At 45.4% G+C, this 26693-nt stretch overlaps 1 protein-coding gene across 1 annotated transcript; it reads right to left on the bottom strand.

Annotated features, from left to right (window-relative positions):
- Positions 1–1538: 1538 nt before the first annotated feature.
- On the bottom strand, positions 1539–21867 carry REELD1 (reeler domain containing 1). The gene is given in 9 exon segments (XM_033400386.2): positions 1539–6621; positions 7775–7838; positions 9263–9577; positions 12726–12879; positions 14675–14715; positions 14717–14903; positions 17629–17988; positions 19922–20044; positions 21720–21867. Coding segments are annotated over 9 exon segments (1998 nt in total). The 3' UTR covers positions 1539–6015.
- Positions 21868–26693: the final 4826 nt, after the last annotated feature.

Genomic DNA, 26693 nt, shown 5'->3' with positions numbered 1-26693 from the left:
CTGCTTCCCAGGTCATGAACATTAAGCTAAAATACCTTTGTTTAGCTCACGGGAAACATCCCGACCAGGCCCACCTGTGAATGGCTGCAGGAAGGAAGACATGAACACATCCCTTCCGGAGGCTGATGGGAACCAGGGAGTGTTTGACTTTACTCCCTCCCCCTTTTAGTATAAAAGAAGCCTGGATTCTAACTCAGGCAAGATGGTTCTTTGGGACACAAGTCCACCATCTTCTCGGTTTCCCGGCTTCCCGAATGAAGTCGTTACTCCTGGCCCCAGCAATTCGTCTCTCCATTACTGGCTTGTCGTGGGGGAAGCGGCATAAGCCTGGACTTGGTAACGCCCTCAGCCCACCTCAGTGGCCATCGCTCAAAGTTCGTTCATCCTTCTGGTCCTGATGGCAACTGTAGATTAATCATTCTAGGCCATTTTTCTGCTTGATTCCAGGCTCTCTCTGGATCCACTGAAATATTTACAGCCCCCAACATGCTCCAAGAAAATAAATGATCTACCGAGTATGGCGAAAGAAAAGTGGGTTGGAAGTCGAGGTGAGAGGCAGGGATCCGAGGACCACCTAGACCCTATCTTGTTGCTTGACTGTGACGGCTCGTGGGGGGGGGCCTTGCTCTCATCATCTTTAACGAGGAGGTGTTGTTAATGATTTCAGTCCGTGCTTGTTGGAGCCCTGCATTTCTGAGGCGGTGCCTCAAGGTGAGAGAGAAGGCGGAGGGGAAATATACTCAGCCTTCAACTAGAGCGTTCAGCCTTTCCTGTCTCACCTAATAGGCAAAATTGAAAATTCAAAACCACTAAGTCAGATTATCTTTAGAGCCATTTCCAATTTTTGAATCTTGTAGTTCTCTATTGCAATACTGCCCACTCCATCACTGAATATGACAATGATTTAGGAGATGCGGCTTCATCTAAGGGCCTATCATTGCATCTCTTAGTTGCTAGGCCAATGGTTCCCAACTGGGGGTGATTCTGCCCCCCCAGGGGACATCTGGCAATGTCTGGGAATGCTTTTGGTTGTCACGCTTAGGGGTACCACTGGCATCTAAAGGGTAGAGGCCAGGAATGCTGCTAAACCTTCCACAATGCACAGGACAGTCCTCCACAGCAAAGAATGATCCAACCCCAAATGTTGATGGCATGGAGGATGAGAAACCCCGTGCCAGACCACATACACTGAGGAAAGGATGCTCACAGGTGAAGTGGGAAGACTCCTTTCAGTTTATCTTCTGCCCAGCCAAGATTGAAAGGGTAAGTCCATTCTCAACTCCTCCCCCCACCAAGAACGCTCCAAGCCTTGGATCTGAGACACAGAATATTCCCCTCCTGGGGACGGTGGCACACAGCACTCTTTAGTTCACCTTTGGAGAGAAACTCATACTGCTTGACACCCAGGCACCTGCAGCGGCCCAAGGTGCTGGCTGCATATTCAAGTTCGATCTAGACCAGGCAGTGGTGACAGTAACACGAACACTGAACTTTTCACTCACTTGTTATTTATTGATAACTTACTATGTACTGGGAACAATTAGCAATGAATAAACAATGCCTCTGCCTTTACAAAGCACCCTAGTCAAGGAGAGTCAGAAAATAAACACACAAATGAATGCGTAGACTCAGGAGGTAAGAAGCGCTGTCAATATTAAAGCAACCAAGGGCATAGAGAGTGGTGGGGGGCAATGGACAGGAGAGGCTGCTCAGGTGAGGCAACATGGGAGCAAAGTTCTGAAGACTGTGGAATTCTGGAGGGAACCAGTTTCCAGACAAGAAGGGCAGCCAGACCAAGGGAGCTGGATGGAGCTGTGCAGCACCCCTGAACCATTCTTGGAAACTCAGGGAATGTGCAAGAAGGTGGTTGGAGGACGGGGTCTCACAGTACCTGGTCAGCCCAGTCCGGATATTGACATTTTATTCTGCGCAAGATGGAAAGCCATTAGTGAACGTGGAGACAGTGTAGCACGAACGATTTATGTTTTAAAAGCAAAATACAAAAACCAAAAAACAGTTGTCAGACTTCAGTTGTATCGGCCACTCCACCCATCTGCTCAGAGGAGCAGAGTCTCAAAATGTTCACTTTTCTTTTCGCATTTAAAGAACAGAGCAAACCCACAAAACATCAACCGGCCTTTCGTCACCAAGGCCCTCCTGACATTCTGAGCCAGAGATGATTATGGACGCTTTTGCAAACCCCTAAAGGCCAGATGGAGCCGAGTTCCGAACAGCTTAAGAAAACGGAGAAATTCTCAAGTTTAATAAAACAAATTAATGCAAATTCATTTCACTCGAATAGAAGAAATTCCTTGCCACACACCGTTTTTTAGAAGAGGGGAATACGTCGGGGTGACATGAAATCAAATCACAGAGCCTGCATTCCAGAAAGGCTGGGATCACGTTGTAATACCGGAAGTCCAGGACCAGGAGAGGGTACGCTATCTGTAATTTATTCATAAAATGCCGGCTCTTCCCAGACAACATTTCAAATAAAACGTGACACTTGTTTAAATGTTTACTGGCTTGTTGATCCCTTTTGTTGTTGTTGTTGTTAATTAGATTTTTTTTAAAAAAGAAAGCAAACATTGTAACAGTAAATTAATGCAGACAGCCTTGCCAGTGAGATAGCTCAGCGGGGCTACAGTTGAGCGTTAAGTCGTGATTTACCAAAATTATTGTATCCAAGGGGAGAAATTAATTAGAAATATCAAAAATAGTCTCTGAATGTAAAAAGGTTAAAGCCCACCGCTAGCCCCGATCTGTGATTATGAAATTAGCACGTAGATGTAAAACCATTGGTTTAAAATAGAGATTTTAGCAATTGGTTTTCTGTTATCTTCCCTGAAGTGTGTCTTTAGCCCCCAACTTCCTTCTCCGAGACGTGGTTAGCTGAGCAATTCTCTAGCTGTTCCCACAAAACAAAAAAGTTATTTTAAGATGCTGCATTTGAGTCCTTCGCCTTTTTAGAACTTTTAAGGGCTTTGTGCTTTAGTAAGTGCCTTCAGGTTAAATGAACACTGCCTACTCACTCCCCTCTGGGGCTTCTCTGAAGCCAGGCTTAGAGAACCTTCAAGATCAGTGACTGAGGGGTTTTATGTGTCCTGAATTCAGGCTTGGGGATTCCAGCCGCCCTTCCCCAAACGGAGTTTACTCAGAATGTCTCAGCAAAAATGTCTGACCCCAGCAGGAACTGTAGCCAATGGCTGCCATGACAACCAACGCGGTGATGCCTCCACTGGCTGGGCTGGGGCAGTAGGGGCACAGGGGGAGAAATTGTCACGGACAGGGAATCACATTTTTGGTGGCCATAGGATTTCTCTAAATGGACTAGATTTAAAGATAGTGTCGCAGCTGCAGGGTGATGTTAATAACAATGGCATGTCGGTTAGAGGCAGCTAAGTGTTCAACATGTGTTTAATCTTCACAACAGCCAAAAGAGATAAATCATTTTGTGATCCATTTATCTCTGATGAGGAAGCTGAGGCTCATAAGTCTGGCTGACTCTTCTGCACCCTGTCACTATCGTGCCTGACCTGGAGTTCCCAGCTGGAGAGGAGGAGGTGCCTAAACCCTAAAGCCTGGGCAATTCCCTGGCCATCCAGTGGGCATGGGCTCGATCCCTGGTCGGGGGAACTAAGATCCCGCAAGCCTCGCGGTGTGGCCAAAACACAAACAAGAAAACAAACAAACAAACCCCCCTAAAGCCTGGAGAATTCCCTCGGCCCCTTTGATGCTTTGCAGGGAGGGTGACCCATGGCATCTCCTGAAGCTGAGCAGCCTGTCTCTTCTCACACGAGCCCCGTGGCAGGTCAGCCGTCTAACCAGCGATGCAGTGAATTAAGCATAGCTTCAACTCCTTTGCCACCTCTTCCTTTGAAAACTGAAATCTGTTGCCCTTCCCTTGGAAGAATGAGGGCTGTGACATGCTGTGACCACCAGAACGTGGCAGGAGTAAAACCATGTTACTTCCCAGGCTAAGCCTTCCAAGATGCCCAGCTTCTGCTTTTGTCTGCCTGGGACACTCCTTCTGGGAACCCAGCCACTATGCAGTAAGAAGCCACAAAGAGGAGAAGCAAATTGTTTCTCACACTCATCCACGGCCCCAGTGAGTACCCAGCCGGCAGCCAGCATGAACTGCCAGCCCCGTGAGTGAGTCATCTGGGATGTCCCAGCCCATTTGACAACAGGCAGAGCAGAAGAGCTGCCCAGCTGAGCCCAGGCAACCCCAGCGTCCCGTGAGACCATCAGTGGTGGGCGTTGTTTTAAAGCACTGGGTTAAGGGGTAGTTTGTTTCACAGCAATAGAGAATCAAAACAGTGTGTTTACACAGGATAATATCCTCTTGGACGGGAAAGATTTGGAAGGTAGTGTATACGTGGTGCACCCAGCTCTGATGTGACCTGGCCAGATGGGAGCTCTCCACTAGTGAGATGGCTTGTCTTCTGCATCTTGGCGGGGGGCATCCCTTGGGAGAGTGGGGTATGTAGGAGGGATATCTGTGGCCCCACCTGGAGTACAGTACATGTGTCTCTTTCCACAGCATTCCTAGAACACCTTCATTTGTGAACATACAATTACCTAGGTCTCCACGTGCCCAATGAGGTGCTTGCCTGAAGTCAGGGGACAGATCTGTCAACCCCAGAATCCAGGATGAGAGAGTGTTGGAACTGATGCCCAGTGAGCTAACAGGGGCTGGAAAAACAGAAGCAGCTCTTTCCCACACACCCAATTTTTTAAAAATGTTTTTGTTGAATTGAGATGTCACGAATGCCTCCTTCCCTTTAAGCGATTTACTGAACTTAATTCCTCATGAAGTTATTGTGAGAATTGAATGTGAAAATAAATGTACAGTTCTTAGCACAGTACCTGCACGATTTAGGTGCTCAATCAGGAAATACCCTTTCCAAATTTATAGTGGTTTTCGTTTCCACATTTAAATGGATCGTGACTCTGTAATAGGTTTACCTTTGAAAAGACAGCTAATTCCATTGTGTTATATTAGGTGAGCATATTCGAGAGTTATATTCAAACACGTTGTTTTGACCGCATGTAGTATCTATGGGACTCTTGCTAAATCAAAGTGACCTTCATAAAGTCATGAGGTGGGTAGACAGTCTTCGTCCTTCTTGTTTTCTTAGACGGGTAAAGACTCTTCTTAAAACTGTGCTGGTATCATCCTTTTTTTCAGCATGACCTTTTGCAAAAGGCAAGACGTCTGCTAGTCTCTGGGATACATAAGTCTCTCATCAAGTGTAAATGGATGGGTGACCTCAGATCCATTTACCCCTGATGAAGAGGTTTGCTTACCCCTCTCTGGTGTTTATGGCCTCCCGCTGCATGTATGTTTTCCCACAGATGTGGGTAATCCAACTCTCTAAACTCTTCCTTGCTTTGGATCAATTTCCATGGCAGATTTGCTGGGCTTCTGAGTGTCCAAGAAGGCTGAATACCCTTGCGCTCACCCAGACAATGACATCAGAGCCACCTTTGAACTCCAGTTTGGAAAACAGGACTTCTTTGGGGGTGGTTTGAAGAGGCAAAGGGAGGGCTGCAGTCCTTTTTCTTGCAGGAGACTCAACCTCAACGTTACTGTTTTTTCAAAGCGAGTCGATGAGGCTGACACACTGAGGAGGGACAGAAGTTCCATTTCTGCGGGTTCCTTAAGGCAACGGAGGAAGCTCAGTGGCCACAGGAGTCTAGTTAATGAGCAGATTATACAATATTCATTGTGTTGAGTTTAACTCTTCAAACAGAACGTCTAATTGCAAAAAGAAAAAAAAGCTGCTAAAAAAAATAAGAAAGAAAAAAAAAACTGCTAAATTACAGATGTTAAGACAACAAAGCCAGAAAGTAATTCCCTCTGTTGATAAAACTGTCCTTTTGCTGCTCCCTCCATTAACTGTTCCCTGATGGGAAGCACAGTGAAACCCTGTCCTCATTAGCTAGTCTCAGTTACTCTGTTCTGGCTGAGACACTCTGCAGGGTCTAAGGGGGGGGCACTGAGGAGCCTTCTCAGAGGACTGTTTTCTTGCTACCCACAGAAGGAGTGATCCAGTTGTATTCTGCTTCAACCAAAACAAAACTGTTCTCCCCAATCCTCCTGACATGCACGATCTCGCCTCCGTCACTCCTGGCAGGTACGTGTCCAGCAGGCTCACTAAAGAATACTTCTGTCCGCTTGTGGCAAGACTGGGTATGCAGGTAGCGAAGGCCAGCAGCCACGGCCATGCCCAAAGCAGCTGAAAGGCAAAGCAGCATTCCCAGCTGCAGAGTCCCGAGCTGGATCCCCAAAGGGGCCCTGGTCTCGTCTTGCCCAAGCTCAGGCCTTGGGTTGGTCTTCCTGGGGTGTCCCATGCCACTCTCTCCATTGCCCTCCCTCACTTTGGGCTCCTTGTGCTTTGACTGAGGCAGGAAGCTGGCAGAGGGTCTTGATGCCTCTGACTGACCACTGGCAGTGGGTGGCCTGGAGGTGGCAGAGGTGTGGAGGACAGGGGTTGGATTGGCCGCCCTGGCCCCATGTCCAGTGAGTGCCCCAGAGGACCAAAGGCGAGTATAGGAAAGACGGACAGTGTACAGAGGAGGCCTCATCACCGTCCTATTTGAGGCCGTCATCTTGTCCTAGAAAAGCAAAGGAAAACAGAGAGATCAGAGGGGCTGGTCTCCCCCGCAAGCAGCCACTGAACTTGGCAACTAACCTGAGTTCCTTAGAGAATCCCAGATCGCAGATGAAAACCCAGCCTCATGCCTGCTCTTAAAACAGCTCAGAGGGGACTTCCCTGGTGGCGCAGTGGTTAAGAATCCGACTGCCAACGCAGGGGACACGGGTTCGAGCCCTGGTCCGGGAAGATCCCACATGCTGCGGAGCAGCTTAGCCCGTGCACCACAACTACTGAGCCTGCGCTCTAGAGCCCGCGAGCCACAACTACTGAAGCCCGTGTGCCTAGAGCCCGTGCTCCGCAACAAGAGAAGCCACCGCAATGAGAAGCCCGTTCACCGCAAGGAAGGGTAGCCCCTGCTCACCGCGACTAGAGAAAGCCCGCGCGCAGCACCGAAGACCCAACACAGCCAAAACTAAATAAATAAATTTAAAAAAAAAAAAAAAAAAAAAGAGCTCAGAGGAAAACGTCCATGCAGATAAACATGCACTTGTTATTGATGGTGATGGGGAAGCTAATGGAAACTCCACTGAGAGATCATTCTTGTAAGTCAAGAATAAACTTAGGGTCGTTTAAGAGGCTTCTAGACCAATGTGGGTGACAGTCATCTCCAATGGCTGAAAGCTTTGACTGTGTCTTTTTATGCAAGAGGGACCATTGAATCTTGCTGTAGGTTCCAATCAATTTGAGTAAGGATAGTACACCATGTTTTATTTTGTGTTCCTTTTAAGAGTTCAAAGGAATAGTATTCATTGGGCATGTATATTTTATATTGCCCATTGATCTCACCTCTGGGACCATACATGGTATTTTGAGGCCAATGTTATGAAGGACAGGGTGGGGGGAGGAGGAGAGAGGGCTTATTAACCGAAGCTAAGTGGGAAAACAACTCACTAAAACCATCAATTTCTACAATTGCCGATAACTTCAGAGATGCTGTGTATAATGAAAAGGCTGATATTGATCGGAAAAAGATGCTGTGTATATATCATACCCTTGCCTCCTTCTCTCTGATTTTGGCTGCTAGTCTAATAGCTCTGATTTCCCAGCCTGGAACTTCCCACTCTGGCGTCAAAAATACCAAACTCACTGCCCATGCGCAACTTGGCTGTTACCTGTTCATCCCTATCTGAGGGTAGGCAAGTTTCCAATGAATCAAAGCTTGGATCATTCTGAGTCCTAAAGGGAAGGGAAAAAAGGCTTAGAAGGAGTCCCTAAGTATCGGGGGGTTTTTCTTACCTTTCATTATAAAAATTTTCAAAGTAAACAAGTAGAATAATATAATGAACCCCCAAATATTTACCACCCAGCTTCAAAAATTATTAATTCATGACCAATTTTATTTTATCTTTATTCCTACCGACCTACTTTGCTGCCAGGTTTTTTTGTTTGATTTTTCCTTCAGAAATTAATTTATTTAATTTATTTTTATTTTATTTCGGAGTAGAGTTGATTAACAATGCTGTGTTAATTCCAGGTGTACAGCAGTGATTCAGTTTACATATACATGTATCTATTCTTTTTCAAATTCTTTTCCCATTTAGGTTATTACAGAGTACTGAGCAGAGTTCCCTGCGCTAAAACCTTTCTGGCTATCTATTTTAAATAGAGCAGCGTGTACATGTCAATCCCAAATTCTCAATCTGCCCTTCCCCGCTGGTGACCATAAGTTCGTTCTCTAAGTCTGTGAGATTGTTGCTGTTTTGTAAATAAGTTCATTTGCATTATTTTCTTTAGATTCCACATATAAGTGATATCATATGGTATTTGTCTTTCTCTGACTTTATTTCACTTAGTATGATAATCAAAAAGCAACGTTTCCTGGGGCTTCCCTGGTGGTGCAGTGGTTAAGGATCCGCCTGCCAATGCAGGGAACATGGGTTCGATCCCTGGTTTGAGAAGATCCCACATGCCGCGGAGCAACTAAGCCCGCGTGCCACAACTACTGAGCCTGTGCTCTAGAGCCCCCGAGCCACAACTACTGAAGCTCGCGTGCCTATAGAGCCCATGCTCCACAACAAGAGAAGTCACTGCAATGAGAAGCCTGTGCACCGTAACAAAGAGCCCCACTCACCACAACTGGAGAAAGCCTGCACGTAGCAACGAAGACCCAATGCAGCAAAAAAAATAATAATAATAAATAAATAACAGCAACATTTCCTGTCACTGCTGTGTATACTGATAAAATTACATTTGTTGGAAACACTGGAGTTTGGAGTTGGAGAGGGCATGGGGGTGGGTGATATGTGAAGATGGCAGCAAAGACTCAGTGAATGCTTGAATTGATTTATATAATTTATATTTATATATATTTACATATTATAAATGTATGTATCTAAAACCTATATTTATATTTTATTTTATTTATAGCAGCATCTCAGAGACCTCACCCTGTCCAAGACAGTACTGTTTCCCCAGGTAATTTATATATCCAGCTCTTCTGACCAGTGGCTTTTCTGCAATCAGTGTTTCTCACGTACTTAAGAATAAATATGGTTGAGATCTTTTTCTGTCTGACTCCAAGAAGGTTGCATTTCCTTAGCACCCTTGTGTTTGGCCTCATCCCACCACCTGTCCCAAATGGCCCACCCCTGGCCCATTACCTGTGGTGGGTGCTAGGGCTGGAAGCAAAGCTCTCTGAGGAGAATCCCCTGATGGCCATGAACCTCTCCAGCCCACGAACGTCCGGGGATACTTCCAGGGTTCGGTTGCTGTCCCCACTGGGCTGGTGGCCATCGCTGACTACGGCAGCTATGTGTGAAGATGCTGGGAACGGAGTCTCTGCAGCCCCAGGAAATTCTGTCACCCAAACATTGGCAGGAACAGGATCTAAGCTGTCCTCTCCTGCAGCTCCAGGGATGGCCACAGCAGAGATATCCGTGCGCTGCTGAGGAAGAATGACGGGGACCCTGGGGGCCAAGCGGAGGCCCAGAGACACTACAGGGAGAGAAGGAGAAATCGTTCCTTTTATCGATTAGCACACATAGCCAGGACAATGGGCTGAATGCCAGAGACTTTAACGTGCCTGAGGACAGACTATTAAGTGTGAACCACTCAAAAGCATCACCATAAAGATGATTTGCTCAGTAATAGAAACTCCTGACCAAGCAGCAAAGCACCTGAATTCTCATGTCTTTTTAAAGTGTAAGCTCCTAGGCTTCTGGGCTTGTGTCTTCTTAACAGACACCAATCAGAGAATATAGAAACCGCTGTGACCACTCTGTGTTTTCTCACTTCTGCCAAAGCCTGCTTCTAGCTAGAAAATAAAATGGAATCCCACAAATCACAGATTTTTTAAAGCCCTAGATCATTCTTGCCATAGTATATTAATGCAAAATGTTTCCCCAGGGATGGTAAGGGCTCGAGCCTCTGCTATGGGCAGAGGTGGGATCACTGCCCTCCACTGTCTCCTTTCCCATCTGTGATGAGCTGACATGATGGCCCAGAGCATTAGAAATAGCTTCACAGAGGGCAGCAAACACACAAGCACAGGTCTTGGAATCTTCACTCTGCTAATTCCTGATTTGGGGTAAGTCCGCCAGAAGGTCAGTTTCTTCTTTTGCAAAATGAGACCAGTAATGGTACCTACAGCCTAGGACTGTAGCAGGGGTAAAGTGAAATCATTGATGTAAACGCATGCAGCACAGTGCCTGGTACAGATGCGACGTGCACTGCATGTTTACAACGATGATGAGTACGGCGACCACGTTGTTCACAAAAAGGTGCTGACAGAAGTTTCTCTGGCCAGGGCTGCAACTGGGTTGGATTGAATTCTTTCTTTCTCTCTCTCTCTCTCTCTTTTTTTTTTTTTTTTTGTGACACTTTGTTCTAATGTCTTCATTACTCAAAAATACCAAGATTGAAGTGAAAAATAAAGAAGGCTTACACAGACATGCAGAATTTAGCAAAAATTCTGACAGTTTTAACTCCTGCCTGAACTCTAAATGCTTCAGATACTTTCTGCAGACCCACTGCGTGCTGGGCATCATTCCAGGTGCCGGGGATGCAGAAGCGATGCCGATTGCTAACTGTTGTTTCTGAATTCAAAATCTAGGAGACAGACTCCTAGATGCCTAACCTTATAAATCTCAGTATGATGAGAGCTTCAATACCAGAGCTGAAGAAAGCAATTACAGGGCTTCCCTGGTGGCGCAGTGGTTGAGAGTCCGCCTGCCGATGCAGGGGACACAGGTTCGTGCCCCGGTCTGGGAGGATCCCACATGCCGCGGAGCGGCTGGGCCTGCGAGCCACGGCTGCTGAGCCTGCATGTCCGGAGCCTGTGTTCCGCAACAGGAGAGGCCACAACAGTGAGAGGCCCGCGTAGCGCAAAAAAAAAAAAAAAAAAAAAAAAAAGAAAGCAATTACATTTGCCTACCAAGAAGTAAGGGGAAAAGGCTCACAAAGGAGATATTTGAATCGCTCCTGGAAAGGTAAATAGTTCATCATGAGGAACAGTTCCATTTAAGGAAATGTCAGAAGGCAAAACATGGAGATATAAAAGTAGGTCATGCCTAGTGCGGTTGGGTAGGACCCCAAAGTGTTCCAAGGCTCTGCTGGAAAATAAGTTTGAGAGTTACAATATACTATCTTCCCAATGGGACAATTTGTCACTCACATTTCCCAACTGAAGTCTTCTTACAGTTAAAAAATCCATTTAACTTTGTTAGATGACACCTCCCCCAATGTGTGCGCGTGTACACACACACACACACACACACACACACACACACACACGCACATTTTTTTTTCCCTTGGGAAGCGCTGGGGTTTGTGTAGAGGAATGGGTAAGAAAAGAGGCAGAGGCCAAGGGGAGGAATGTGAGTAGCATGATGAGGGGTCCACCCTGTAGCTGCTCAGATTGGAGTCCGCCACCCCCCAGGCGACAAGGTGTCAGCAGGGTCAACCATCTGAGAGACTTTACAGTATCAACGGGACCCATCTTCCTGAAGCCTCACTAATATTCATATTCATCTTAAAACAAACATGCCTGGGATCCGAATGCAACATTCACATGATTTATAACATGAAACAGGAGACTTCAAACCCATGTTGGATTTGCAGGGTCTTCTTAAGGCCACCCTCTCAGACCCTGAGACCTTTTCTCTGCTTTTAGGAGTATCTTGGTGAAATGGTTGGAGGAGCAGTGCTGGGCAATGTGGAGAAAACAAAGGTTTTGGTCACAGGCAGGGATGGAGGGTGGCCCAGGGTTGGCTCTGAGCCTGGGTCTGCTAGACTAGCAAAGTCAAGGATTCATATCGGATCCCGGCCTCATCATGTTAGCCCGGAAAGGAAAGTGGAATTGAATGGATCAAAGGTTGGATCTTCTGTGCAGGTGATTGGATGCCTTTACGAAGGCATCTGTTCAGAGCACTTAACTAGATATAAATAACGAAAATGAGTTCCATTTCACCAGGAATTTTCAGGTGGATCAGACATTCTCTAGCTGGTTAGGGTTTTTTTCATTATCTGTTTTTGTTTGTTTGTTTTCTCAGAAGTTCATGGGCCATGGAATCTAAAGCCACTTGGTGAGCCAGGGAAAACACCCATTGCCATCGAAACAGCCTCTCGTTCCTCATTCTCTTCTACAACCCAGGCTGCAAAGAGCCATCTACCTACCTCGGAAAATAACAATCAAAACTGGATGAACTTACATAAAAAAAGAAAAAAGGGTTATTTCTTTCTGGTGCTGCCTGGGCAGCCTCAGGGGTCTGGGGAAAACAGCTGAAATATCGTGGTGATTTGTTAAGTGTGGGAGTGGGGGAAGGTGGTTGGCTAATTTTTTGGTTTTGCAGCTCAGTCCCAATGCTTCGTGGCCCAACTTCACCTGTGAGGTTGAGCCGGACAGAGTGTGTTTGCTGCAGCGAACCCTGAACTTGCAAGAGTCTCCCCGACCCATACCCATGGCTGTGGGATCTCATCCCCAGGAACTGTTGACACTCCCAAGGCAGGTGTCTATTGGTTGGGTCCCAGGAACAGGAAACTGGCTAGAGTCACTCTTAAGTGAAAATTAGTAACTGAAAATAATGCTGCCAACCAGGCTGGTGAATGCAGCGGCAAGCTACGCCTGGGGCGGTTCCTTCCATGCCCTCCGGCCTCTGCCCAGGGGCTGGCATAGGTGAGCCAGGCTCCACGTGGCTGTCGGAACTAGCTCTACTGTGTGTCTGCTGAGACACGACAGATGATTCAATCCTCGTCCAGTAAACGAAATATGACTGGACCACTGATAAACTGTGGAGAAAGAGAGCAGAGTGATTCGAGGATTTAGTTTCCCTTAAATCGTACCTCGGACCGTCCTGATAGAAAGGAGAGAACAAACAAAAAGATAAAGAAGAGCCCAAGTCTACATGGATAGAACTTAGAGAGAGATGATTGTGTTACTCCCTCGGGTGACTATAGGAGACAATAGGTACAAATCAATTACCCTCCCGAATAAATGCAATCATTAAGAATCTCCTTTTGACTAAGAGGTGTCTTCTAGAACCGTGGACTCAAAAGGTTTCATCTTCAACTGTGATCGTTCGCCAGTACTGGTACGTCATGAATTGAATTACACCCTTCATTGAAAATTTTATAAATCTGTCGTAAAATCGTATAATCCTATTGGAATTGTAAATGCTATTGAAAATGAGAGGTAAATCATTCATAGTCTAAATAATATTTTGAATACATAATGCCTTTCTTCAGTAAAAATCATTTGCACTGACATGATCTCATTCATCCTCCCCCAAATTTCACCGAAGTAGGGATTATTGGCAAGTACCATTTTTCTCACTGTAAGTATTCAGAAGGCAGTGATAAAAAGGTGATGAATTTAGCTGAGATCACCCAGAGAGTTAAGGGGCAAGTAAAAGTCATGGTTTGTTGTCATGTCAAGGTTATGGTGGGAAAGGATCCTGGGAGGTGAGAGAATGTAGGACTTGAGAGATGCTTCTGACCAGTGACTCAGCTCCTTTTTCTGCCAAAGGGAGATAACAGTTTCTGAACTACTTCTTCTGTAGCACAGAGCAGCTATGACAGTACATCTAAAAATACAAACGGAGGGGCTTTGAGAAATAAAAGTAACTGTACAGATTGAAGGCCTTCAGGCACCACACACCCCTTGCATTGGAACCAAAGTCCTGGCAGGAGCCAGTTACACCAACAGTCGAGTGGGTCCTGGCCTTTCCAGATGGGCAAAGTCGTCAGGGCACAGTGTTGTCCTCCTTATTTGTCCTTCCTGTTGTTTTAGGCCACCAGGAATGGATGGAAGGAAAGAGGACCCTGAGGGACAGGGGATATACACCTCATCTCTCATGTTCCCCAGTGCAGAGGGGACAACCATGGGGTCTGGATGTGTCCACACTTGGGCACAACCTCCCTCTTCTGTATATGAGGGTGTAGGGGAAAGAAACAGAGGAATACATACCCTTTCCTAAAAACCAAAAAAAAAAAAAAAAAGAAGTTCGCTTTCTTGGTACATGTGAGTGAAAAGAAGGACAAAGCCACGGTCTCCTTTTGAGGAACGATGATGCTTGTATGATGCTTACAGTTGCCGGGAACTGGTCCACGCAGTTGGCTCCTTCGTCCTTATGCAACACTACGAGGTGGGTCCTGTCATCATCACACCCGTCTGGGGGACAATAAGCTGAAGCACAGAGCCCTCAGTGGCTCTGCCCAGGCCCAGGAAGTGTCCACTGTCTGTCTGCTTCTGTCTCTCTCTTTCTGGGCTCTCTCCCGACTCTCCCACCAGCAGCTCTTTTGTCCCCTAGTGAGAATTTCCTGGAGAGATTGGCCAAGGTTCATCTGTGCGCAGGGAGGAGGGACATCACACATTCCTGGACCATGGATAACAGCACAGAGGGGCGTTGGGACAATTTTCTTTTAGTCCCCCCCGTAGAGACACTCTAGTTGGGGCAGCCCCAGTGACCCTGTCCTTGTTATAAGGTGGAGGGTGGGAGGTAGGAAACGAGAAGAAAGGGAGGAGAAGCTCCCTGTCTTCAAAGTGGAAGCTCAGTTACCAAGAACCAGAACTTGACTCTCTTATAGGAACCTGATGTCCCCTACAGGGTGGGCAGGTCTGCCACTCAAATGATAGATTTCTCTTCCGGGACTTGTCCATGTGGGTGACTGTGTCAGCCTCTTCAAAACAAGCCATTGGTTTGGAATGAGGAAGAATGAAAACAAAAGTGCCAGCTATCTGATGATCAGACTCCCTTCGGGCCTGAAGTAGAAAGCCCATGAAATCACGACTGCCCCTCACAGCCACTTCCACAGAAAACATCCATTCAAGGTCAACACACTTGAAGGAGTTCCACTTGGTGAATTTACATGCGTATTTTCAAAATGAAAAGCTTAGGACCAGCCCAGTCCCCCAAAAGTACACAATTCATTAGGGGAAAAAAAAAGGTTGAAGTGCTATTTCACACCCAAAATAAATTCCATTTGTAAAGATGGAATATAAAAGATATGTAAAAATGAAATACAAAAGAAGTAGAAACAATAGTTTGGCTTTTTTTTTTCATTGTTTTTGTTTTGGGTTTTTTTTGCTTTTGTTTTTGTTTTAATATTGGAGTTAGGAATGCCTCTCTAAGCAAATTCAGTAGCCATAAAGGAAAAGATGATTTCTTAAAATTCTCAATATAGAAGAAATAACAAACGATAAAATGAGAAAGGTATTTGTAAGATACAACAGACAAATATACAAAGAGTTATGGTGAATTAACAAAAAGATAGCCAAACTGAAAATTATCAATAGACACAAACAGAAAATAAACAAGCTCAATCATAATTTTTAAAACAATTATAAATAAGACACTATTTTATACCTATCATGTTAACAAATTTCAAAATGTGTAATTATAACCAGTATTGATAGGCCAACAGAAAAGCTAGGGCACTTATTCAGTAGTACTGGAACTTAAACTGTGAAACTTTTTGAGGGGGTAACCCGACAATATTTTCCATTTTTTTTTATTCCTCACACTAATCAGTAGAACAAAATGATTGGATAAAACCATATACAGAGGGTAAATTTCATTTCCATTTATCGCCTCTAATTCCCATCAAAAGAGTTAGCATACATCAAAAAGGAATGGAGACAACAGTGTTGATGTGTTTGAGTTCACTGTAGCTATTAAATAGATACTTTCCTGTCTACGCTTAGCTACTATCTTCAACATCAGTAGCTTTCTTCTTTTTTTAACTTTATATTTTATATTGGAGTATAGTTGATTAACAATGTTGTGTTAGTTTCAGGATGGAGGAGGAGTATTTATTGGTTGAGGGTAGCCCCCCCAGGGGTGTATATGTCTATGTATAACTGAATCACCTCAGTAGCTTTCTTTCTTTTTTTTTCTTTTTTCTTATTGGAGTATAATTGCTTTACAATGTTGTGTTAGCTTCTGCTGTACGACGAAGTGAATCAGCTCTATGTATACATATACCCGCTCCCTCTTGGACCTCCCTCCCACCCCCTACCATCCCACCCCTCTAGGTCATCACAGAGCACTGAGCTGCGCTCCCTGCACTATATACCACCGGTTCCCACTAGCTATCTGTTTTACAAATGGTGGTGTACATATTTCAATCCCAATCTCCCAATTCATCCCACCCTCTGCTTCCCCCACTGTGTCCATCCGCCCGTTCTCTACGTTCACCTCTCTATTCCTGCCCTGCAAATTGGTTCATCTGCACCATTTTTCTAGATTCCACATATATGCGTTAATATACGATACTTGTTTTTCTCTTTCTGACTTCCTTCACTCTGCATGAGTAGCTGTCTTTCCTGCTTTTTCCAGCTGGCATCTTGGGAGCTTGGTCCAAGGTGGGCAGGTGTGACTCTGAAGTGTGTGTATGCGTGTTGGGAGGTGGGATGGATGGTGGAAACACCCCTGGGGGGCTACCTCAACCAATAAATACCCCTCCTCCATCCTCCCAAGGGATGATTCACAGGTGTGTTTCCCGTGGTTTCTCAGAGGGTCCCCACTGGAATTGGGCCCCAGTGCGTTGCCCACGGCAGTAACCCACTCTATTTGACACTTCATTAGTGTTTCGTTATTCCCTGTCACACTTTCCCCTCTCTCTCATCTATTCTTCCTGGATCACTCCCCAAATAAACCACCTGAACTCAAGTTCTCGCTCTGAATTTGTAGGCACCTGAACTAAAATAGCAGGAAATGCTCTTTTCACTCCTCAAATAATTTTAGTTTTAAATAAGGAGGAAAAAAGTCTATTTCTCACACATCCTTGATATGTGATGTTTGTTCAGGGTAACTGTATTTATACCTTATAATAAAGACAAAATAAGTTTTTATTGTAAGGCCATTTGTGCCCTCTTCTCTTATAAAGATTAATATCAATATAGGGATTAGTTGTATGATTTTCATGATACAAATATTTCATGCTTCATAGCTACAGCTAGGGATCATCATACTAAGTGAAGTAAGTCAGAAAGAGAAAGACAAACACCATATGATATCACTTACATGTGGAATCTAAAATAGAGCACAAATGAACCTATCTACGAAAGAGGAACAGACTCACAGACATAGAGAACAGACTTGTGGTGGCCACGGAGGAGGGGGGTGTGAGGAGGGATGGATTGGGAGTTTGGGGTTAGCTGACGCAAACTATTACATATAGAATGGATAAACAGCAAGGTCCTACTGTAGAGCACAGGGAACTATAGTCAATATCCTGTGATAAACCACAGTGGAAAAGAATATAAAAAATAATGTATATATGTGAATAACTGAGGCACTTTACTACACAGCAGATATTAATACAGCATTGTAAATCCACTATGCTTCGATAGAAAAAAATTTTTTTAAACCCACAAATATTTCATGCTTATTTTTGGCTACATAATTTCTTCTTAGGATTAAGCCAAACTTTAGCCCAGGAAACTCCTACCTGGGACAAACACAACTTGGAATTTGTCACTATGGCCCAGGGGCTCCTGGGGGTCTCTCAAAGCCTCTCCCATACATACCCGAAGCCGTGTCATCCGGTGAGTCGGAAGAGCTGCCAGTGAGAATGGTGATGTGGGGGGTCCTGGGGTGCTGAGGCTGGGCTGGAATGTGCTTGGGCTGCATGTCCACACAGGCCACCGAGCCGGTCCCATGGGAAAAGGCAGAGGAGCTGCATGCCGGGCAGAGAGCTGCACAAGGCCAGCCTGCGAGGGCAGCGGGGACCCTCTTCCTGCCCTCTCCTGTGCCCCGAGAAACAGCAGCTTCAATGCAGATGCTATTTAGGAAAACAATACGATGTCCTTCTGAATGTGCCTTACCTGGATCCCACACTGCCTTTAAACCTGAAATACCTTCGGTATCACCTCCCCAGATTGTAAGCACTCAAGGTCAAGATCAAAAAGATGTGCCGCGTTACTATACATAAAACAGATGACCAACAAGGACCCACTGTAATAGCATGGGGAATTGCACTCAACATTTTGTAATAACCTATAAAGGAAATAATCTGAATAAAAATAGATGTATATGTATAACTGAATCACTGTGCTGTACACCTGAAACTAACACAACACTGTAAATCAACTATACTTCTGTTAAAAAAAAGGTATATCTCTTTAAAATGGCATTTAAAAAAAACAAAAAAAAATCAATGTGGAAATGATCAATAAATATAGCTAGAACATCTTTTAACTAAAAGGAATTTCAATTGAATTAAAGTTTAAATGTGAAAAATGAAACCACAAGAAAAAAAAAATGTGCCAGACTGTAGGAAGTATTTCATTTCTAAACCTTTTTTTTTAAACCTCTCTTCTTGTAATTTTTTTGTAAGAATGTTTCTTTTTAAAGAGAGGTTATACTAATTACATCAAAGAAAAAAGACCAGAAAATGTTTGAATCCTAATGTGGACTCCTTACAAACTGCCTGATATCCAAGGACAACGTGAGCTGTAATATATTATTGCTGAAATGAGACACCCAATATTCCAATATGGGCAGGCAGCCTGACATATGGTGACTTGGTTTATCTCTCTAATTGCAGATTACAGAGTTAACTGCTACGTATCTTCTGCCAACTATCAGTTATTTAGAGGAGACTGCTAAATTTGCAATGCTTCCATAGCTCCTATCCTTTCTCCTGTTGATGATTTTTAATTATTTCACTCCTTTCTCACAGAGAAAGTTATACCCAAGCCCATCCACTCTATACATTGTTAAATATACTGGGGGGGAAAAAAAGCCCACAAAAAAACTGGCTCAGAAATAGAATAAAATATTTGGGCAAAACAACATTTATAGAGTAAATATTTTTGTTTACACCTCCGATGCCCATCCACAGAAAGAATTAAAAGTTGATTGTCAAAGAAGTTCACAGATGGAAGTAAAGTGAGAAGTAGCAAATAAGACAGATGAAAAGCTCTCTGAGTAAAAATTCTGGACTAGTAGGCATTTTTTAAAAATAGCTATTTGTTTTTATAGTCCTATGTACATGTATTTTAAAAGTTCTGCTAATATTGTGATCTAAGGAGCAATGCAAAGCAACAACAGCTCTCCTCTCTAATAAGCTGGTTTTAAAAGGTAAAAATAAAATGTAAAAATTTGGTGAAATTAGCTATAAAAGCAGTAGACTAAGGAGGTAAACCATACAACCAAATCATCGTGTCATCTACTGCCATCCTATCTGCACACACCATCGCCACCTTTACACTGACCAGACACAGGGGACCAGAGTATGATCTATTGTATAATGGGAATCTCTTGGACTTGTCCTAAGAGTCCTCAGACAATACCTTTCTCTGCTAGGTTTGTTCTCCATAAGGCAGTAAAAGTCAAAACCCCTACACCACAAGGGGCCGTTCCTACCGATTTCCAGACACATTAGAAGATGATGAACAAGGAGCTGTAAAAGCCTATTCTCAGCTGAGGAGACCCAGGGCCCTTCTCGTCTCCTTTCAGAGGGGCCACATAGACAGCCCCGGGGGGCCCTTGTGGATGGCGGAAGCTGGCCTCCTCCTCACAGAGGCAGCTTGAACACAGATGCCTATGGAGGAAGCGGGGTGAGGGCCACATGCCGCAGATCACCACCGAAGCCATAAATTTCATCCTCCCCCCCCTCCTTAGATCTCGAAGTTTCTTACCCACCGGCACTTTGTTGTCTACCTGAACCAGAAAAAACAACCACTTACCGAGGAATACACTTTCCTCCAGGATTGATGCAACAGTTTCCACTCTCAGAGCTGCAGAGACACATCCTTTCAACAAGTCCTTTCTTCCCCCTTCAGTTTCTCCTCCAATGGGCAGGATAACAGCTGTTACCGCTAACCCTCAGCGTCCCCAGGAACTTTTCTTCGGAGTCCAAATCCAGCCTTAATCGCACTGGTTTCTTTAAGATCAGAGACGCATCCTCATGTACAGTTTCCACATCATCATTGTTCAAGCCTGTGTGAAGAACTAGAAAGAACTGGGACTGGTTTTGCATATGACTTCCTTCGGCATTCTCAGCAGGAGCCGGACGCCTTCATCTTGGTCCCCCTGCCACGGGGAGAATGATCGAATCAAACAAATCTGAGATCTCTGCTTCTGGGTCAACGTGGGCTGAAGAAGTTGTCCCGGGTGAAGTGGGATTGAGGTCATGGCCAGGGTGCAAGCACACTCCCTCCCCATCAGTCGCACTTAAGCTGGAATTCACACCTGCGCATGCGTACAAAGATCGTTGGAGACGACCCTAGCGCAGAGCCGTAGATCGGCGGATCTCAAAGTGGGATCCCCAGAGCACAACACTGGCCTCACCTGGAAACTTGTTAGAAGTGCGAATTCTTAGATCTCACTGCAGACCCGCTGAAAAAGAAATTCTGGAGTGGGACCGTGCAATCTGTGATTCAAGTGATTCTGACATGAGCATAATTTGAGAAGCTCCCCAGGTTTCTTTCCAGACCTGTGAAATCAGACTGTGCAGGAAAGAGTTCTGGAAATCCATATTTTTACTACACACCCAGGAGACAGGAGATTCTTTGACCAGGCAAGTTAGGCAAACACTGAGGTGAAGAGTCACCACCAAACCTCTAGAGGCTCCATCCCACCGGGAGGTTTATTAATAAAGAGTCAGGCTTCTGAAAAGACATTGGACTCACTACAAGCATCATGCATGCATATGGGTTATCTGAACTCTAACTTGGTGTTAGGCACTTATTTAGTCAAAAATGAAGATGAATCAGACACGAATCCCAATCCATAGATATAGCAAAACGGAGGAGACTCACAGGCTACGGAGTGCATGATTCTATTTTATAACATTCTGAAAAAGGCAAAATTGTAGAACAGAAACAGGTCAGTGGTGGCCAGGGGCTGGGGTCAGTGGGGAGGGGTGACTCCAAAGGGCAGCAGGAGAGAAACTTCTGGCGGATGGAACTACTGTGAATCTGAATCAGTTGTGGTGGTAGTTACACAACTGTACCACCTTGTTAAAACTCACAGACTGTGTACCAAAAAAAGTGGATTTTACTGTATGTACATTAAAAAAGTAGAATAAGCAAAAACGAACGTGACAAATATACACAAGTCACTATTAGGCAAATGACACGTGGGATTCCAGAAAGGACTTATGAGATTAACTCTAGGAGAACCCAACATCCCTGTGGACCTTACATTTGAACTGCACCTTAAACAGTGAGCAAAATTTTCCTGCCAACAAAGAATGGAGAACATTCTAGAATAAGAAGGATGTACTGAATACTGTTTATTGCCTCTCCCGACTACATCCTATTGTAGAGTCTCACTGTTCAAAGTGTGGTCCATGGACCAGAAGCACCCGTGTCACCTGCGAGCCTGTGAGAAAGGCAGAGCCACTGAGTCGGTTCCTGCATTTTCACAGGCTTCCCAGAGAACCTGCCAGATCTCAGCCCTTGGCAGAGACCCTTTATACTGTATGACGTTGCCCCCTCCCTACCATGACTGATTGGTCAGAGGCAGTCACTTTACCCAAGGTGAGTCAATCACTGATGGGGAAGCAACCAACCAGGCTGCCTTGAGAATCCAGACTTTTCAAGAAACACATCGTCTGAGCTAAAAGGATACAGAAAGTGAGGACTGGAACAGGTGACATGCCCAGCCCAACCAAATTTCACTTCTGAGAGCTCTCTCTCTGTCCCGTCCTCCTTCCCCTTTATTGGAACTATGGGAGAGCGCTTTCGTGTGTTTGCTTGTTTGTCTTTGTTTTTCCGCCTCTGAGACTTGACCGTGGAGTCCTGAGAAGGGCCTGGCATGTTTGAGACGTGCCCAGAAAGAAGGTTCTGAGGGAGAGGAAAGCAAGGCTGAGAACTGTGGTAGCAACCAAACGCTGAAGGGATTTGCACGTCATAGTATTAGGAGGTTCAACCGTATTCAGTGGGATGTAAGGAACTTCCATGGCTGTTTAAGCAGTAGAGTTTCAGGCAGGCAGTGGGGTCCCTTAAGACAACTTGGGAAGAGAAGAGAGCCCAGGGGCTGTGGAGGAGGCCACTGTATTGCAGGTCAGTCAGAAAGGGTGAGGTGAACAGTGACAGTGGAGATAATGAGAGGGAGGGACTCAGGACACCATTTGGAGACAGACTTGGTAGCATCTGGTGACCGAATGAATGCAGGGTGTCCTACATAGAGAACAGACTTGTGGTTGCCAAGGGGGAAGTTGGATGGGGGAGGGACGGATTGAGAGTTTGGGATTAGCAGATGCAAACTATTATACACAGGCTGGATAAACCACAAGGTCCTACTGTATAGCCCAGGGCACTATATTCAATATCCTGTGATAAACTGTAATGGAAAAGAATATGAAAAAGAATATATATATGTATAACTGAGTCACTTTGCTGTACAGCAGAAATGAACACAACAATCTAAACCAACTACACTTCAATAAAGTTTATTTTAAAAAATTAAAAAAAAAATAAATGCAGGATGTCCTAGAGAGCATCCTAGCGCCGGCGGTGCCAGGTAACAGGAAGTAGGGCTCCAGGAAGGGCAGCAGTTGGACCGTTAGGCCTAGTCTCTGCTCCAGGCAATGAAGTGAGTGACTTCATGGGCAAAGCACCAACTCGAAGACCACAGTTCCAGGCCCGTAATGTCGGTTTAGGGGCCAAGTTGCTCAGGCCGTCATGGCAAGTGCAAGACCGTCTGCCCTGCAGACGCCAGAGGAGGTCGAGCTCCCTCGGCCAGGACGCCGGTGCTCCCTGTGCAGGGTGAAATCACGTTGATAGAATCTGACTTCTCCAAGCCTCTGTCCCACCAGGAAGGAGGAAATCTCAATCTTCTGTTAAGTCAGCAGAGACTCTGGGGGGCTCAGAAACCTAGGGTGAGGGTCTTCCATCGCCGTTGCTCACAAGGTCATTTGAAGGCTCTGGCTCAGATGCTCTGGTGCAAAGAAAGTCTCAAGTCTCCAGCCAGGCTGGGCTTTGACCTCCCCAGATGCACCGAGTGTCCTTTGCCCTCTGAGCGTCTCCCACCCCCTCTGCCGGGTCCCCCGTGAGTGGGGCACAGATTCCTGCTGCTAGGAAAGACTTCTTCACCCCACTCCCTTCCTAGTCTGGGGATAACTGGCTATCTCCCCTCCCCAGGGCCCCTCCCCACTATCTCCAGCCAACTCCCACCCCGGTCACCTGGTATAATCTACCTGCCACAGAGAGAGGGGTAAGGTGCCAACACTTCTGCTTTAGCCCCATAACAAGTATGCCCTCTGATGCAGTGATTCTCAAAAGGCCAGCAGCCCCCAGGTTAGAGAGGGGCTGGCGAGCAGCTGGAGAGAGCCCACACACGGCTCAGTAAATAATCCTGCCATTCACCCAGGTACTAAGTGTTCCTGTTGGTGAAACCAGGAGGACACCTTATCCGAGGCATGACCTTCATTGCCTGCCTCACTCACAGCCTCCGCTGGGTTGGCAGGACTCCCTGTGCCACATTCTGGGCATTTAGCCAGTTAGCTCACGAACACTCACACCACCGGAGGGCCGTACTACTGTTAGCCCATTTTACAGGGGAGGAAACTGAGCCCCTGTGTCTAACTTCCCCCAGGCTGTGATAGACACAGTCTCTCCCCACAGCTCTGCCACTGACCCCCTTTATAACCTCCTCCAAACATGAGGACAACCGTCCTTCTTGTACCTGCATCCCCCCGTTCTGTGCGGTTTCAGTGAGGTGATGAAGAGTAAGCAGGGAGCCCTCGGGCCGGGTTGGACACAAAGGAAGGGCTCAGAGCATGTTCGTTGCGGAAGGGCTGAGCTGCAGAGGAGAGGCTTCCTGCCGGGCAGCCCTCGGGGGGTGGGGGTGTGAGGGGTGTGACTGTGAGGAAGAGAGCCAGAGTGGGGCTAAGAAAGAGGGTATCCAGCATCTGGGCTCCGGGGTGCACAGGGAAAGCAAGAAAACATTGCTTTCTGTTTGAATCTGCTGGAGTCATTTCACACTGGCAATCTGGCTGGACTTGATACATTAAGTGACTAAGTGGTTACATTAACATCCCATGGCCCCCGACTAGAAGAGTTACATTAACATCACACACAAGAAAATTCTCTTTCATGGTGGGTTTTATGGTTATAAATCGGCAGCTCTGTGTCCTTCGGTAAATCACTTAACTTCTCTGTGTTGCCTCCGGTATAAAATAAAAGGTTTGAATTAAATGATCCCTCAGATTTCTTCCCGCTAGAAAATTATACATAGGTTTACTTTTATTTTAGTCATGAAGGCATAGAATGAGCTACCCTCAGAGCATCTTGGGATGACATGGACCAAGTCTGGCACGTGATGATGCCACGACCACACCACCTGCATCCTCCAGGTACGGGAGCAGCCTTGGAAAAGTGTTTCCCAACCTCCATGGAATCCTCAGAGATGAAGGACCTGCCAACTTCACCAGCCCAGTCCCATCCCTGGGACATTTTCTTCATGTTTAGAGGCTTCTGAAAGGGAGAAATGGAGAATGTGCCTTTGGTAACTTATTTTTTTTAATATTTATTTAGGCTGCGCCGGGTCTTCGTCGTGGCATGAGGGATCTTTTAGTTGCAGCATGTGGGCTCTTAGTTGCAGCATGAGGACTCTTAGTTGTGGCACACGAACTCTTAGTTGTGGCATGCATGCGGGATCTAGTTCCCCGACCAGGGATCGAACCTGGGCCCCCTGCATTGCGAGCGTGGAGTCTTACCCACTAGACCACCAGGGAAGGCCCTGCCTTTGGCAACTTATTAACACCCTTTGTCCCTTTTTCATGCCTTGGTCGTGAATTTCCATTGACATTGATTGGTGTTTGTAGGTAGATATGGCTATTCTAGTATCGTTATTGTGGTGAGCATTGCAATATTCAGAAATAAAAATTTTATTAAAACTACAGATTTCTGGGACAATCAGTGTAAGAAAAGAGAAAATTTTTCACAATTTTCTTTGAACTCGACTTTAATTTACTTAAAAAGGGGAAATTGATGGACATTTATGTAAATGTCGCAGGCTTGTCGACTTGCTTCCTTCTCCATGCTGCCATGCACTTTCTTCCATTGGAAAAAAAGAATCTTTCGGTGCTTTTTTTCTACCCAATTATCCCCTCCTGTATTCTCCCTGTTAAAGAACAATACAGACGAACAGGACTTTAAAACAAATCAATAGTTGCTTACTAGTTGCAAAAAAAGTACTTACAGAGAGTTGGCTAATGTGAGAAAGTGTCAGCAGTATCTCTTCTCTCTAGGAGTTAACGTTTTACTTGGGGTGGGGTGGCAGGATGTAGAAGAAAGAAGTCAGACGGCAAGTTAGTTGTGTGGCCTTGGCAAGTTAATTAATGTTGATGAACCTCAGTTTTCCCATCTGTGAGATGGGGAGATGATTAGGTTTCTCACAAGGATACTGTAAGGACTAGGTGTCCTTGTATAATGATGCATAGCAGTAAATCACAGCTGTTATCAGAAGGGAGATTAAAGCCAGGCTACCAGAATTTAGAGCAGAGAGAGGTATTTCAACTAGAAACAAGAAACGATGGTGGATCTTAGAGGTTAGGTGGGGTCTGGGTAGATAGAGAAGGGTAGTAGAACATTCAAAGCCGGAGAAAGAGATTGCACAATGGTGTGAAAGTGGGAAAAAACGGATCGCGTTAGTTGTAATTATCCGGAAATAAAATGAGGCATGCCTGATGTAGGGTGTTGGAGCTAGTGATGTTGTTGGGAGGAAATGGAAGTAAAGGGAAGAGCCAGGAAGATCTGGAGGCTGTCTGTATGGAGACGAAGGAGGGGTTTTTAAAAATTGGTATTTAGAAAGCCTGAACGAAAAATATAACCTATATCTGAAATAGGGGAGATAGCGTTCAATCTTAGACGTGCTGAAAATGCCCTCTTAGCATCATCCACTCCTCAGCCAACCTCTCCTAAATGCCTACTAAGTGCAGGCCATGTACACAGGGCTGGGCTCTCAAGATGAATAACACAACATCTGCCTTTGTCATGCTAGACATGGAGACTGAAGCATCAGCAGATAATCACGAAACTATGGGATAAATGATCAGCGGAGATAGAATCACATACGACTATGGAAGTACAGAGGAGGAGTATCTGGGGGTTGGTTAAGAATTTCCTTTTCCCTTTTCAAAAAACCCAAACACTCACATCTTGTGATTGGATGCCGAAAATCAGTCTCAAAGATCAGTCTTCAAGTAATGCGTTTGTGACTGTTCTGTAGCCTTTTTTAAGTATCCTACACCATGTTTACTCTTTATCCTCATGTGGCCACTTGGTCCCCCTCCCTGCCCTGCATTGCAACGGACCGGCTTTGTGTGCTTATCTTCTCTACCACCCAAGCGCTAAACCCCTGGAGGGCAGGATTCATCTTAAAGTTGCTAAGCTCCAGTACATAGCACAGTACCATGCTTATTGTGAGGCTATCTGTTCAATAATTTAGCACAGACGGAAGCGAAGGTGCATGCGTCTCTGTGTTCAGAACTCTATGTGTTTCATTTATTTTAATCATCCTCTTCCAACCTTCCCAGGGAAGGAGGAATAATAGCTCCCAATTGTTGAGTTCTCACTATGTGCTAGGCACACATCTAACTCTACATGTATGTGCTCATCTAATCTTCACAACGACCCTA

Source organism: Orcinus orca, chromosome 4 (assembly GCF_937001465.1).
Source record: "Orcinus orca chromosome 4, mOrcOrc1.1, whole genome shotgun sequence".
NCBI lineage: Eukaryota > Metazoa > Chordata > Mammalia > Artiodactyla > Delphinidae > Orcinus > Orcinus orca.
Note: the sequence above shows the minus strand (reverse complement) of the source record. Positions and strands in the feature narration are given on the sequence as shown.